At 48.3% G+C, this 13,134-nt stretch overlaps 1 protein-coding gene across 3 annotated transcripts in view; it reads right to left on the bottom strand.

Moving 5' to 3' along the window:
* Window positions 1-13,134, bottom strand: part of DDX31 (DEAD-box helicase 31) — a 72,780-nt gene that overhangs the window by 13,525 nt on the left and 46,121 nt on the right. For all 3 annotated transcript variants that reach the window (XM_068553931.1, XM_068553932.1, XM_068553933.1), the window contains 2 exons: window positions 9,181-9,292; window positions 3,536-3,704 (listed from right to left, as the gene is read on the bottom strand). In XM_068553931.1, the coding sequence (XP_068410032.1) occupies window positions 3,536-3,704; window positions 9,181-9,292 (281 nt within the window). The remainder of the gene's footprint in view (window positions 1-3,535; window positions 3,705-9,180; window positions 9,293-13,134) is intronic.

The following is a 13,134-nucleotide window of genomic DNA, read 5'->3' as shown; positions in this document are numbered from 1 at the left end:
CAGAACTGCATTTCACGGAAGGAAAATGCTGTGTTCGTGATGGATGTTGCTAAGGGGCCATTCAAAATTTTACCAACAGCACCGACTCCCTGTGTGCGTGGATATGTAGGTATCTGGGGTGGGGGGCTGTTCTGACAGGCTTGTGTGTCGGTGGCAGAAGAGTGCTCGTGACCCTGTGCTTCTGTGCGCAGGGGGAAGACACTTACTGTTCCCCTTCAGAACTGAGGACTCAAAAAGGAGACAGAGAGAGACCTGCTGATTAAGACCTTATTTGGGGACATTAACTCTTTTCTTCCTTTTTCTGAAAAGTGGTCCAGTAAAGGAATAAAGGCATATAGACGAGATAAAAGTTCCCTCTGTCACTGCATAGAAATGCCCGGTAGTCTCCAAGCCTAACCTGCCCTGGCCTCATCCGCTAATACCCGGGTGAACTCCTTGCTTGGGGATGGCAGGCAAGACAGGATTTTGCTTACGGTCTCATAAATTTGGTTTGCAGATATCAGAGGTTTGCACATAACATAATTATTCTAGGCAGTAAACACCATAAAATGGAATGCAGAATAATTTGGAGAATTTAGTGCTATTATTTTACCCACCCATACAAAACCCAAGGAACCCATTCTCTTCCTTGACAGATGGATTTCAGAGGAGACGCCTCGGCTCAGGACAATCATTGTGGCCACAGCATAACTCTCCACACTTGTGTGGGGTTTAATGGACTTTTCTTTCCTGTTCCTTAAAAAGCGGCGACTGGCATTGGCTCGAGCCCTGACTGAGGTGCGGAGAATCTGTCAAGTTTCTCTGCCGCTTCCCCGACCACAGTGATACGGTCCATGTGCAGATTAGCTGCAAAGCCATTCTTCCTCCAGGAGTGACAAGATCTCCCCCAATAAGAAAGGTACCTACTGTATCCTTGAGTGCCCGTCTGCATTAGCAAGGCAGGGGTGGGGCGGGAGGGTGTAAGGAGTGTGGGGAGAAATGCCTTCAAAAGAAGGGCGTGACAACGGAAAAAGTAGCTGTAACAGAGTGGTGACATGGCAAGAACGGAGAGCGGCACTGTCACGGGCGGAGTAATCGCGTGACACGCTGCTGTCACTCACCACCCGGCTCCCTGCCGCGCCAGCCAGACATCAAAGGCTGCCCCATACCATCTTACATGCTCTTTATCGGCTAATCAGCCCATTCTTCCCTAAATAAAGCCCTGTTAAATCCCCTGCTCACAGGGGTATCGTCGTCCTGGTGCCCATCTGCCAGCGCGGGTCAGCTGAAGCGGGAGGCGGCGGCTTGCTCTCTCCCTGGCGGCTTCGCAAGGTAAGGACAATGCTGGCTCCGAGTCCGCCCCCCCCCCCCCGACCCCCAGCGCCTCGAGCCTCCGCCTGTGCCTTCCCTGGGTGAGGGCTGGGCATACCCAGTCTGAAGAGCTGCTATTAATGCTTGCAAAGGTAGATCAGCTGCTGACAATAAAATACTGGGGTCACATTTACTTGCAGGAAGAAGAATAAACAAAATACGTGTTTCTTACCAGGGATCATGTGGCAGATGGATCCCCACCTCCTGCAGGTGTCGGCGTTTTAGAGACGATGGGACAGGACGGCCAGGCTTCCAGATCACTAGGAGGTCGTTCCAGACCTGACTGCGAGCCTCACAGTTTTGTCACATACTTAAAACCAGTTACTGTGTACAGATGCCAGCTACCCCAAACCTAAAGGCAGGAACCTAACTCTGGTGCATGGCAGTCCCAAATCTGGAGTGGAGCCGAGGCACCTTCTCCCTCTGGGAGGACCCGGCTCGAGCAGAGGGGTCTCTGGCTGCAGTCCTGCCCAGGACAGGTAGAGTGTGGCAGCAGGCAACGCTCTGCACCTCAAAACCGCCTGGAAGAAACCAGAGCCGGACGTGTCTCAGTCTTGTCCGGGCATCGGAGGACAGCGTGCGGGGAAATGCCTGCCTCACAGAATCACTGGAGTGTTGCCCTATATAAGAGGGATTACTATAAGAAAAAAGACCAAGCATCTTAAAAATTCCAAAATGGGAAGTAGAATTAGGCAACCTTTTATCCATTATAAAGAGCCTTCTAAGTGCCAAGTCCCTGGACAGATCCAGTTGGATGTTCTGGAATCTTAACTCAGCTGGTCTCCAGCTCTCTGTCCTAAGGTGTTTCACCTGGATGGCCCTTCATGGTTCAAAAGGCACAGTCACATGTATCACCTAATTCTGATTCTTCTGAAGTGGCTAAAAACGTGGATTTCCTTTTCCCTTTTGTAGCTGAAGAAAATGAGGCTCTGAGAAATTAAGCAAAGACACGGCCCAAAGCTCACAAGCTCACGTCAGGCTGGAGCTGGAACCGAAGGCCAAGCCCCCTAACTCCAACAGCCGTCTCCCTGCACTGGGCGGGCATCTCCCTCTGTCATTTCAACCAGAGAACCTGGGCCCTGATGAGGCTGATGACGTGACCGGCTCTTCTCGGTGAACATGCGAGACAGACACTGTGCTGGGACACGTAGGAGAGTGTGGTACTGCCCACAGGTGCTCAGTGGCAGGGCAAGGATATACTGGCATTTGTAATTAGCAAGCAGAAACAATGATCTGCCCCAAATCCCCCATAAAAGCAGCTCCTGGTACCTAAGAAACTCTAGTTCCCGCAAAGGGCTGGGGCTGGTACTAAAAGAACACCGTGTGTTTTTTTTGGCTGCACCATGTGGTTTGCGGGATCTTAGTTCCCTGACCAGGGACTGAACCCAGGGCCGTGGCAGTGAAAGGGCCGAGTCCTAACCACTGGACCGCCAGGGAATTCCCATGAATACCCTGTCTTTGGGGAGAGGAAGAGACCTTTTACAACTGCATTTTGTGGAGGGAAATCATCTCAGGACCTCTTGAAACTGAAGATGGACTCGGAGCCCAGTGCCCTACCTGCAGGGCAACACTTCTCACTCTGACTCTGGACGGTTCCTCACGTGTTTTTTTGGGGGAGGGTGGGGTGGGGAGCAGGGGGCGGAGGGAGAAGAGGCCACTGCACTTGGCCTACACGTGCTCAACGCTGGAGGTGAGTGTCAGCACCAAGGAGAGCAGCACGCGGCGCTGGGAGCCCCGGGCCTGGCCCCCACGCCCAGCCAGCCTGCGGGAGCCCTGCGGCCGCAGCAGAGTTTCACGGAACACACCACAGTCTTCCTTCAAGTCCCTGAAGCTTTCCAGGGTGGACCACAGAGCATCTGGAGCTCCGAGTGTGAACAGCCCCTGAGTTACTCTATGCGTGGGCACTCTTGCTGTTCCAATAACCCCCACTACTCTGGACCCACCAGGAGACGTCACCGAATTTCTGCAAGTGCCTTAAAAGCATTCAGATTAGGTATTTTTCCAGCTGTTCCAAGCACTCACCATACTGAGAGAAGGGCAGATACTGGTGATAATTTACCACAAAAGCCCAAGTTGGCACACAGCAGCCCCCCACACCATCTCAACAATCTGCCAATCTGGACAGAGTTCTCCATACCCACCTGACCCTCAGCCACTTGTCACAGGACAAATTCAGCCCACTTACCTTTTCAGGTTTGCTTTCTTCTTCTTTGTGGCCAAGGCACTGAGATTTTTAGGGGCATCTCTTAGCCCGAAGCTCTTAGCCACATGCCCGAGGTGGAGCGATCGGACGTGGAAGATGTGCTTCAGCTCCCGGGGGTAGGTCGCGTAGGCCCGGATGAAGGACTGCAGGGCTGAAAGACAGCGAGAGGGCGGGAGGCGGTCAGGACGGGTCTCAGCTGCCCCAGCCTAAGGGCTGCCCTGCGCAGTTCACCCTGCCGGGCCACGATGGACACACAACCAGGACAGCACAACAAGCATCAACAACCTAAAGCTATACTTGTGTATTTTTTTAAATTTTCTAAAAATAAGTAAGTCTACCAGCCACAATGAATAAACCCAATAAAATTTCACATTTTACTGTGTAGCTTGTAATAAACCTAGAGGGGAGGGTCCTGTTTCCTTCTTCATTATAGTCTTGGGGTCTAGCACAGTACCTGGCACACAGCAGGTTTTTGTTGTATAAATGGATGAATGAGAGAATGAGTGAAGAAACTAAGACAGGATCAATGTATACCATCTTCTTATGAAAAATGAAATCATTAGACCTTTATATTGGGAAAATTTTTCCCTAATCGAATTATTATTTTTTCGAATAGGTAATACATGCAAATGTCACAAAATTTAAAAGGCTCACAAGGCTTTATTATGATTGCCCTTATGTTTATTATTACCGTACATTACCATTACTGTAAACACTCTCTCCGCCCAGAGTGCCACCTCCATCTGCCCATCTGGAGGAATCACTGACATCAGCTCTCCATATACTCATGGGATTTTAAAACCGAATTTGTGCTAACACATCCAGAATTGATCGATACGGGGTTTCTTACCCTTTCAAAGAATGTGTAAAAACGGAAGCAATAATAGAATTTTAAAGAGAAAGAAAAGTATTAAATTTCTAAAACAGCCCACAAGACAGTTCATCTGTTGAGGACTGCCAGCGGTGTAGAGCTGTCCCTCAGACAGTCCATCACGAAAAGTTTCGGTCCTGTTTTAAAGTTAAGAAAGAGGCCCTTGTCCTCAACCCGGCACTGGTCACAGGCGGTTCCCAGGAGGGTGGCGCTCTGGCTGCCCCTTGACTGGGCACTCCTTTTTTAAAAAATTTATTTTTATTTTAATTAATTTATTTAATTTTTTGGCCACGCCACGCGGCCTGTGGGATCTTAGTTCCCCGAGCAGGGATCGAACCTGTGCGTCTGCCCTGGAAGCTCGGAGTCGTAACCACTGGGCCGCCAGGGAAGCCCCTGGGCGCTCCTCTGAGGAATCATCTTCCTATACCTCGTTCCCCTTAAATGTCTCCCGGTAACAGTGACACTCAAGTGTCTGCCCTTGTCTCACTCCAACAGGGCAGGCGGGGACCCTTGGGACTGTTCCCCATCTCCATCCCCACTGACTTTACTTCCCCCGGAGCCCCGCCCTACAGTGCTTCTGATGGAAGCAGGCACTAAACACCAGCCTCTCTCGCCCTCGCTTGTTGAGCCACTGGACTGGCAAGTTTGCCCACAGCTTAAACGTAATATCCCAGCAGCACCTGGAGATTGGCGTTTATGAACAGTAATAAAAAGTGTCATTTTAGCAGATCAGCTCCTGGAAGGATCCTGGGAACCCGTCAAAGCTCTATTTACCGAGCAAAGTGAACTCCTTTTCCCAATCGATGAGAAATAATAACCAAGGCAACTCCACTGTACCCCTCTCTTAAATCTGTGCTTACTCCCCTTTTTAATGACTGGGGACGAGGTTTTTCAAGGAAAATCTTTAACGCTTCAAATGGTCCGTGCTGTTTGGAGGGTTCTGACACATATTCAAGTCCTCAGAGGGGAAAGCTCTACAACTATCGCGACCCTGGAGACGCCAGCCTCTTCTCCAGCTCCCTCTCTTTCCCAACCCCCAACATTTACTCTAGACAGAAAAAGCAGACTGGAACCACGCCAGGCCAAAGCAAAGAGTCTGCACCTCTAAAATCTCATTTACCCCGATACTGGCCCAGGCCTCCTCACTCATCTCACTCTTGTGCTTGAGCAGATTAGCAGGTCAGAGAAGATTCCTCTTCTCTACACCAATCCTGAGAGCTGAGGCTGGAGAGCCTCTGTCCTGGGAGAGGTAGGTGCTCAACTAACAGCTGTACGGGGATAATGAGTTCGCCAAGAAACGGCAGGAGAGTTCTCTCCCTCGACAACTCGTCAGGCAGCATCTCCCACTGCCTGCTTGCACTAAGCCTCCCCGTCCTCAAGGCTCCTGTCTCGCTGGGGACAGCGACAGCTGGTCGTCCTCACATACACGCACGGACTCCCAGGTTGGGCCCACTCAGAGAAGCAGGAACCTCAGACGGAGCGCAGCTGTCTGTAGGACCTTCCAAGGGGCAGGAAGTGGCCCTGCTGGCCGCACCAGGAACGCGTGGAAGGAAGAGGGCTGTGGGCCCGAGGCGAGCGGAAAGGCGAGAAGTCCTGAAAGGAGGCATTTATTTGGGAAGACGGATGATGCTCTAGCCAATCAGAGCAGGCACTGGCACGTCACCAAGTCCCACTTCAGAGCCAGAGGATGACAGAATTAAGGGAAATCTATTTCAAAATACCTTCCAAGGACATTCTGTCCTTTTGAGCAATAAAACCAAATGTACCCTCGGACATCTGACCAGGAAGAGCGGCATCCTGCAGATGAGGCTTAGGGTCAAGGAGGCAGAACAGAGCAAAACTCCAGCCTGGAAGGTGCAGCTCATCCGCGCTCCTCCCGACCCCACCGCTGCCCGAGAAGAGCACGCGTCTGTACAGAGAAGGCGCGCTGCACTTTCCTACGCGGCACATCAACAGCGACGACCACCCAAAGAAAGGGGGAAAGGAGGCTGCTTGCTCTAATTCTCTTAAAGACAAAGCATTTGGCCAAGAAGCCAACCTCCCTCTGATCACACTGAGGCGAGAGGGATGATTTCAGTAGTTTGCATTTTCTTGACTTCGAGAAGCATCCCTCCGGAGCCAGGCACAAGCCCTACATGTGTAGCCCTTGCTCTTCAGGGCAGAGCGGCTCGAACCGCAGGGCAAGTGGCGCTGTGCAGGTAGAGGACTCCGCTTTCTGAAATTTTTGTTCAGGACTCTGGAGTTCAAACTTAGGTTACCACAATTTTTACCACCTGAAGCTCTAGCTACAAGATGCAAGACATGAGGGGAAAAAGGGGTAACTGCTTCTGGAAACTGACCACGATAAAGTTCAGGTCATTAGCAATGACTGGGTCAGAAAATACAAAAGGAAAACAAATGCACACTTGGCCCAGTTTCCAACTAGGTTTCTGCCGTGAAGGCAAAACCCAGCTGCTTTGTTAATTATTCATGAGGTGGGTTCTGAAATGGCATAAAAGGGAAGCAAGTCAGTAGTGGGGAATTTGCATATGCAGATTGAAATGCAAAAGACAGTGTCAACTCCTGGGGTGTGGCAATTATATGTATATTCTTCCCAAACCTCCAGAACTCAATCCTAAGTAAGAGGAGAGAGAAGAATAGGGGAGAACCTAACGTCTGCTGTGGGGTGACCGAGATCTTCTACAGGCAGTTTCCTTAAAAGATGAAACATTTATTTCCTTCTTGGTACATAAACGTTGGGGACTGGCCCCACTCCAACATCCTTTAAAAAGAAGGCAAGTAACTCTGTCTGTTTCTTGGTATAAAGCGCAATGGTAACGATAACGAGAGAAAACACAAAACCGCATTCTCTACGGACTATTCACTGTAATTTTTACTCTGATGACCCAGCCACGTTGAAACAGTTGTAGGCTCGCTAGAATATCCAAATTACCTCTGACACCGACATCGTAATGATGGTGTTCTTTCTCTTCACTGCAACTCTGCTATTAACCCTGAAATCCTGCTGCAAACACTTGATTATGCATCGTACAGAAAGCTGACGTTGCCTAACTTTCAACAAATGACCAAACTCTAAAGTTCCACTGAGACAAACATTCTATTCCTCTTGACAGAATGTTCCAGTGCATCTTTAAGGGCAGGTTCTCAGGAGGAGCCTTAGGAGTTGCTGAATTCACTTCAGGGAAACGTTAGGACAGGATATTATCAGAAACCAGACTGGAATACACGCTAATTATTTATCAGCAGTTATGGGGCAATTACTGGGACTTCATCTCTCATCTTGGGTAGTTCTGATTAAGGACTGCCTAACTAAGGACTGCCTTTATGACGTGCTAAGGTATGTAACAGGCACTTGCAAATACTTGCTGACTAACTTATTTCTGTCATCTATTTCCAGATGACCATAAGTGCCTGGCAGCCAGTCTCCCAGCCTCCACCCTTGCCCCCAGAGTTTGTTCTCACTCAGCAGCAAGTGACCTTTTCAGACCTGTCAGACCACACCTCTGCCCCAAGCCCTCCAATGGTTCCCCTTCCACTCGTGGTCCCTGGATGGCCTCCACGCCCTTCCTCTGCCACCCCTCCCCTCCTTCCAGCCACACTGCCGTCCTGGAGTTCCCGTGCACTCTGACCCCCACGCCCCAACCTGCCTGGACGCCCTCTGTCAGAGCCACGGGGTGGCCCCTCTTGACCTTCAGGACAGGGCTCACTCTGCCCTCACCCCTTCGTCTCCCTCACTTGCTCTGTTCCTCTCCATCGTTCTCATCACCTTTCCCTAGACTATCTAATTTATGCGTAATTTACTTATTGTGTTTATTACATTCATCTTCTGCTCCCCCACTAGAATGTTCTAAGGGTGACAATTTTTGTCTGTTCTGATCCCTGGTGTATCCCAAGCACCTGGAACGGCGCCCAATTCAATAAATATTTGTTAAAGGAATGTTGTTGTTTTTTTTTAAAGATTCATTTCATAAAAAGAAGAAAAGAAAGGATTCTATAGTGTTTATCTATTGGTAAGCCAGCCTGGCATTCTTCTCAAAATAGTAGGTAACTATCAAAAAGAACTCTGGATCCCCCAACATGGGGGTAAGTCACTAGCCAAGACACACACATTCCAGCATGAAAGACACGCAGCTGTTCTAAGCTCCCTTCTCCCGTGCTCTGTTCAGCGCTCACGGTGAACTGTTGAGTCCACCCTTAATGCCTGGTGATCCCAGGGGCCAACTTATCCTATAAAGGCACTGAATATTAAATTAATACCTAACTCTTTTGTAAATTTCCCAGGAATTGGGTTCATGGCCTATGGCCCTTCCTCAGCACTGTTCTTTCTCATTTTTCTTTGTACTTTCAAATAGGAACTGCTTTGCTCTAATAACTCCAGCCCTTGCCTTCATCTCTAACTTCCATCTCGACAACTATTTCTACTGACGTGTCATATCTCTTCTATCTGGTTTTCAAAGAAAGAGAAAAATGGATCCCTGAGATCCAAGTTGTTGGGTCAAAGCTCTAGTCCTGATGTAAGCCAGGATAAAGCCTCATTTGTGCAAAACACGGGGAAGGATGAAATTAACATTTAATATCACTTTAAAGCCTTCCGTGCCTGGTCCCAAACCCTGCAGAATTAGGGAGATTGAAGGCTCTTGCTGCTGAACAAAGACGCCTGGTTGGCCTCTCGACCTGTCTGGGGGGCGTGCAGGTGGAGGTGGGGACGATGCCCTGCTGGGTTATCCATCCACAATCACCTAAGAAATCGACCGACCTTTCTTGGCCCCGGAGACCGTCCTCTCACTGGAGTGCACGTAATCTTCAAATACTGTCTGCAAGACCGTGGCTCGCTCTCGGATTTCCTGGGGGCCAACGGAGCGGGGTTTCTGGGAGGGTGACGGCAGGATTAAAGGAGAGACAGTCAGAGTCAGGAATAATGAAGCAGTTTATAACAGATTTAATAACAGTAAAATCACACAGTAACCACAGAGGGGCCAACAAGGGTAATCCTTTCAATATTACTAGGGAAAAAAAGGGCGCGATAAAGATGCTAAAGTCAAGCAAAGATGAGGATGGCTTTGTGAGGGAGCAGATCATGTCTCTTCTTTATTTACTTATTTACTTTTCTTCCTGGCCTCTTATGACTCATGTTCAAAATCAAAGTCTACTGGAGACACTTTGGAATTTTCCAAGTCCAATTCAGGCATTTAAAACATCACTGGACACAAGCAGTTTTTAAAGGAATCTTGTATGGCCCGCTTACGCCTTCAATCTCCTCGCCTGCCTTATACTCATCGGTGGAAGCCTGGCCATTCCTGTCTAAGAGCATCCCACAGTCACCTGACCACAGGTTAGTCTGTCCTTGAATCGTAGAGCATGCTTCCTCATTCCTAGGAGGTTCAGACTCTGAGTGTTTCGGATTCACTCTTTCAGCCCAGACCTCTGTGCTGAGTTCCCAGGAACCCACTGAGGAGTGGGCTGCTCCAGCAAGCCACATTCAAGAGGATGGCAGGGACCTTTGCAGCCAACAGTCCCTCTGTAAGAACTCACATCTGTCTGCACAGAAGACCTTACAGATGGAAAATATGAGGAAAATAAAAACTTCTTTTCTTTTCAGCCTTTAGCAACCCCAGAGAAAAGATTTCCTTTCTTTATATCCCCCTAGAAACAAGTGGCTTTTGTTTCCTGTATCTTAACACAAATGTTTTCTATTGAACGTGAAACCAACATCCAAAAGAACCGGATTTGGCTAATGTGCCTCCCCAAAGATGTTGATTCTTTGGATGGTGCTAATTAAGCTCTACCCATACTCACCCCCCAGTGTGGGTCTCACCAGTGTGAGACCCAGCTCATGCTCCTTTTAACTCCTGTAGAGGACAGGGTGCGAGCCCCTGGGTCTGGCTGACCGACCCTAACCCCGTCACCCCGGTCTTTTTCACATTTAAAGCTGCCGGAGAAAGAATAAAGGGAGGAGAAGAAAAAGCCTCCTTCTTCGGAGAGACATTTGTCTCTGTGTTAATAGAGACTTAACAACCTGAAAATGTTTTTAGTTTAGTCAAATCATTCCTGCTACCTGTTTGGTTGATGACAGTCTAGCTGATTTCACGGTACATGGTCCCCCTAAGGGTTTTATCCACTCAAATGTCAAGAGAAAAGTCACTCAGGAGCTGTGTTACGAAAGTGGACATTTGCTGTTGTCATTAACAAGGATTTTTTTTTTTTACCCTCTTAACTGATGTGAAATGCAAACTTTTTTTTTTTTGCTGCCCTCCTTTCGTTAAGCCACCTCAGCAGCGAAACTGTCACCTTCCTTGCGTTTTTTTTTTTTTTTAATATGAATGTGAAATTAGCAAGGATGCCCTTTCCCCTGGCGGACAGAATCCTCTGTTATTAAAAAGTAAAGCACTTTAATAATGAAAACTTTTTCCTCTTTTTCCTGTGTTTTAACTGTTTAAAATTAATGAGAAGGGCAGAATGGTTGTCAAAGCGATATTGAAAGCCGGGCAGCCAGGACCGAATAAGCACAAAAATCCCTCTAGAGTGTTAAATAAACAGAGCTGCAGCCCTCTCCAATCCCTCTGTTGGTTACTGTATACATTCTGTAACAGCTCTCAGAATAGATCTGAGAGCCAGGGAGGCAGAGAGGTTTCAGAATTCCAATAAAGGCCTCAAATTAAAGACAGCCTGGTGCGAATTCCAGGAGAAAATTAAAGAGACCTCAAGCTTAAGTGACAGGTGACTTGCTTCTGTGTCACAACTGTCAGGGGATTTAGTGATAATATGGCAATATATTACAAAGGGCTTTTCTTATTTCCCCCTTTAGGTTTCAAAATGAGGTATCTTTTCTTCCCAACCAAAAAAAAAAAAAAAATTACATATATACATACGTATAATGTGAGTGTGTATACTAGTGAAATATGTGGAAAAAAACGCAATAAAACTAGGTTCACATGTTTGAAATGATGAGGTCACTTTAGTAGAATATAAGAAAAAGTTAATGGCAGAAAACATAATATACTTAGGAGAAAGCAGGTCTTACCCTGCCACTTCCAGAAATACTTTATTTTAAAATTGCCCCTCTTGAGAATGAGTATTTTTCAGCTGTCTTCTTGGGAGGACAGTCTGAATTTAAACTGAAGACACAGGGAGCAGAGTCATGCAGTGCTGGCTCAGCCCCAGACAGGTAAATGCTCCCATAATGAGAGGGGGTCAGACCCCGGAGGGCACATCCCGCAGGACCGGCTCTCCCACCCTCAAAGACGCAGACTTAGTCCTGCTTAATGAAGCAACTTGCAACTAGCAGACTGTGGGTCGTTTAGAAAAATAACATTTCCAAAGGTCTAGACGCATTCAATACCCTTTTTCTGTAAAGACCCCACTGATCTTGGAGAGAAGAGACAATCCACAAAAACTAGGCTAGGGGCTTGTGATCTTATTTTAATCTCTCACCATGCCAGTGAGCGTTTTGTTAGGATGAGTTTACAGATGTATTTCATAGGACAAAAAACTTTTAGGAAAAACATGTTGGGGTTTGTGTTTATACCGTGAAGATGAAAATTCATGCCTATCAAGAGGCAACAGATGAGTCTTAGACAGCTGGGCTGGATTATTTTTGTTGTACAAAGTTCTAGGTGGTAGCAGCTGGGCGCGGGCGGGGTGGCGGGGGGGGGGCTGGTTATTTGGAGCATGTGTCTTGAAATCGCCAACTTCTAAGGCATTTTTAAACTAAATGGAAGGATTTTGTTTTAATCATTTTATTGCCAAGCTGAGTTTTACCCCCGCGGTCCCTAGAACCTTCTGAGCACTTCCCAGTCAAGTTGAAAGATCACATTTATTCTCTTTGTAGGCGGCTGAACATTCGCGCACCCAGACGTAGCCATATATATTTTATATACCTAAATATGAAATATACATTTTACAGATGCTTCACTCGCTTGCGTTCTGTTCACAGAAGCCCCAAAATGTATATGCCAAAGGACATTTACAATGGCCTTCAACCAAGCTGGGTGAAGACGGGCATTACGATGAGGTGTCTGGCTCGGTGTGTAGAAGGCCCAGCTACTGAGCCCACATTCATCTGCCCGGCCCCGGCCTGTGTGCCAGAGAGAACTGCCCACACTGAGGATACCAATTAAGACATACCGTATTTAAAACAGAATTAAGGGAGTTCTCTGGTGGCGCAGTGGTTAAGAATCCGCCTGCCGATGCAGGGGACACGGGTTCGAGCCCTGGTCCGGGAAGATCCCACATGCTGCGGAGCAACTAAGTCCGTGCGCCACAACTACTGAGCCTGCGCTCTAGAGCCCACAAGCCACAACTACTGAGCCCACGTGTCACAACTACTGAAGCCTGCACGCCTAGAGCCCGTGCTCCGCAACGAGAAGCCACCACAATGAGAAGCCCGCGCACCGCAACCAAGAGTAGCCCCTGCTCACTGCAACTAGAGAAAGCCCGCGTGCAGCAACAAAGACCCAACACAGACAAAAAATAAATAAATTAATTAATTAAAAAAAACAAAAAACAAAAAAACAGAATTAAGGGCTTCCATGGTGGCACACAGTGGTTAAGAATCCGCCTGCCAATGCAGGGGACACAGGTTCGAGCCCTAGTCCAGGAATGTCCCACATGCCGCGGGACATGAGCAACTAAGCCCATGAGCCACAGCTACTGGGCCTGCGCTCTGGAGACCGCGAGCCACAACTACTGAAGCCTGCGCGCCTAGAGCCCG

This window comes from Eschrichtius robustus, chromosome 10 (assembly GCF_028021215.1).
Source record: "Eschrichtius robustus isolate mEscRob2 chromosome 10, mEscRob2.pri, whole genome shotgun sequence".
Lineage (NCBI taxonomy): Eukaryota > Metazoa > Chordata > Mammalia > Artiodactyla > Eschrichtiidae > Eschrichtius > Eschrichtius robustus.
This window is presented reverse-complemented; position numbering and strand designations above follow the sequence as displayed.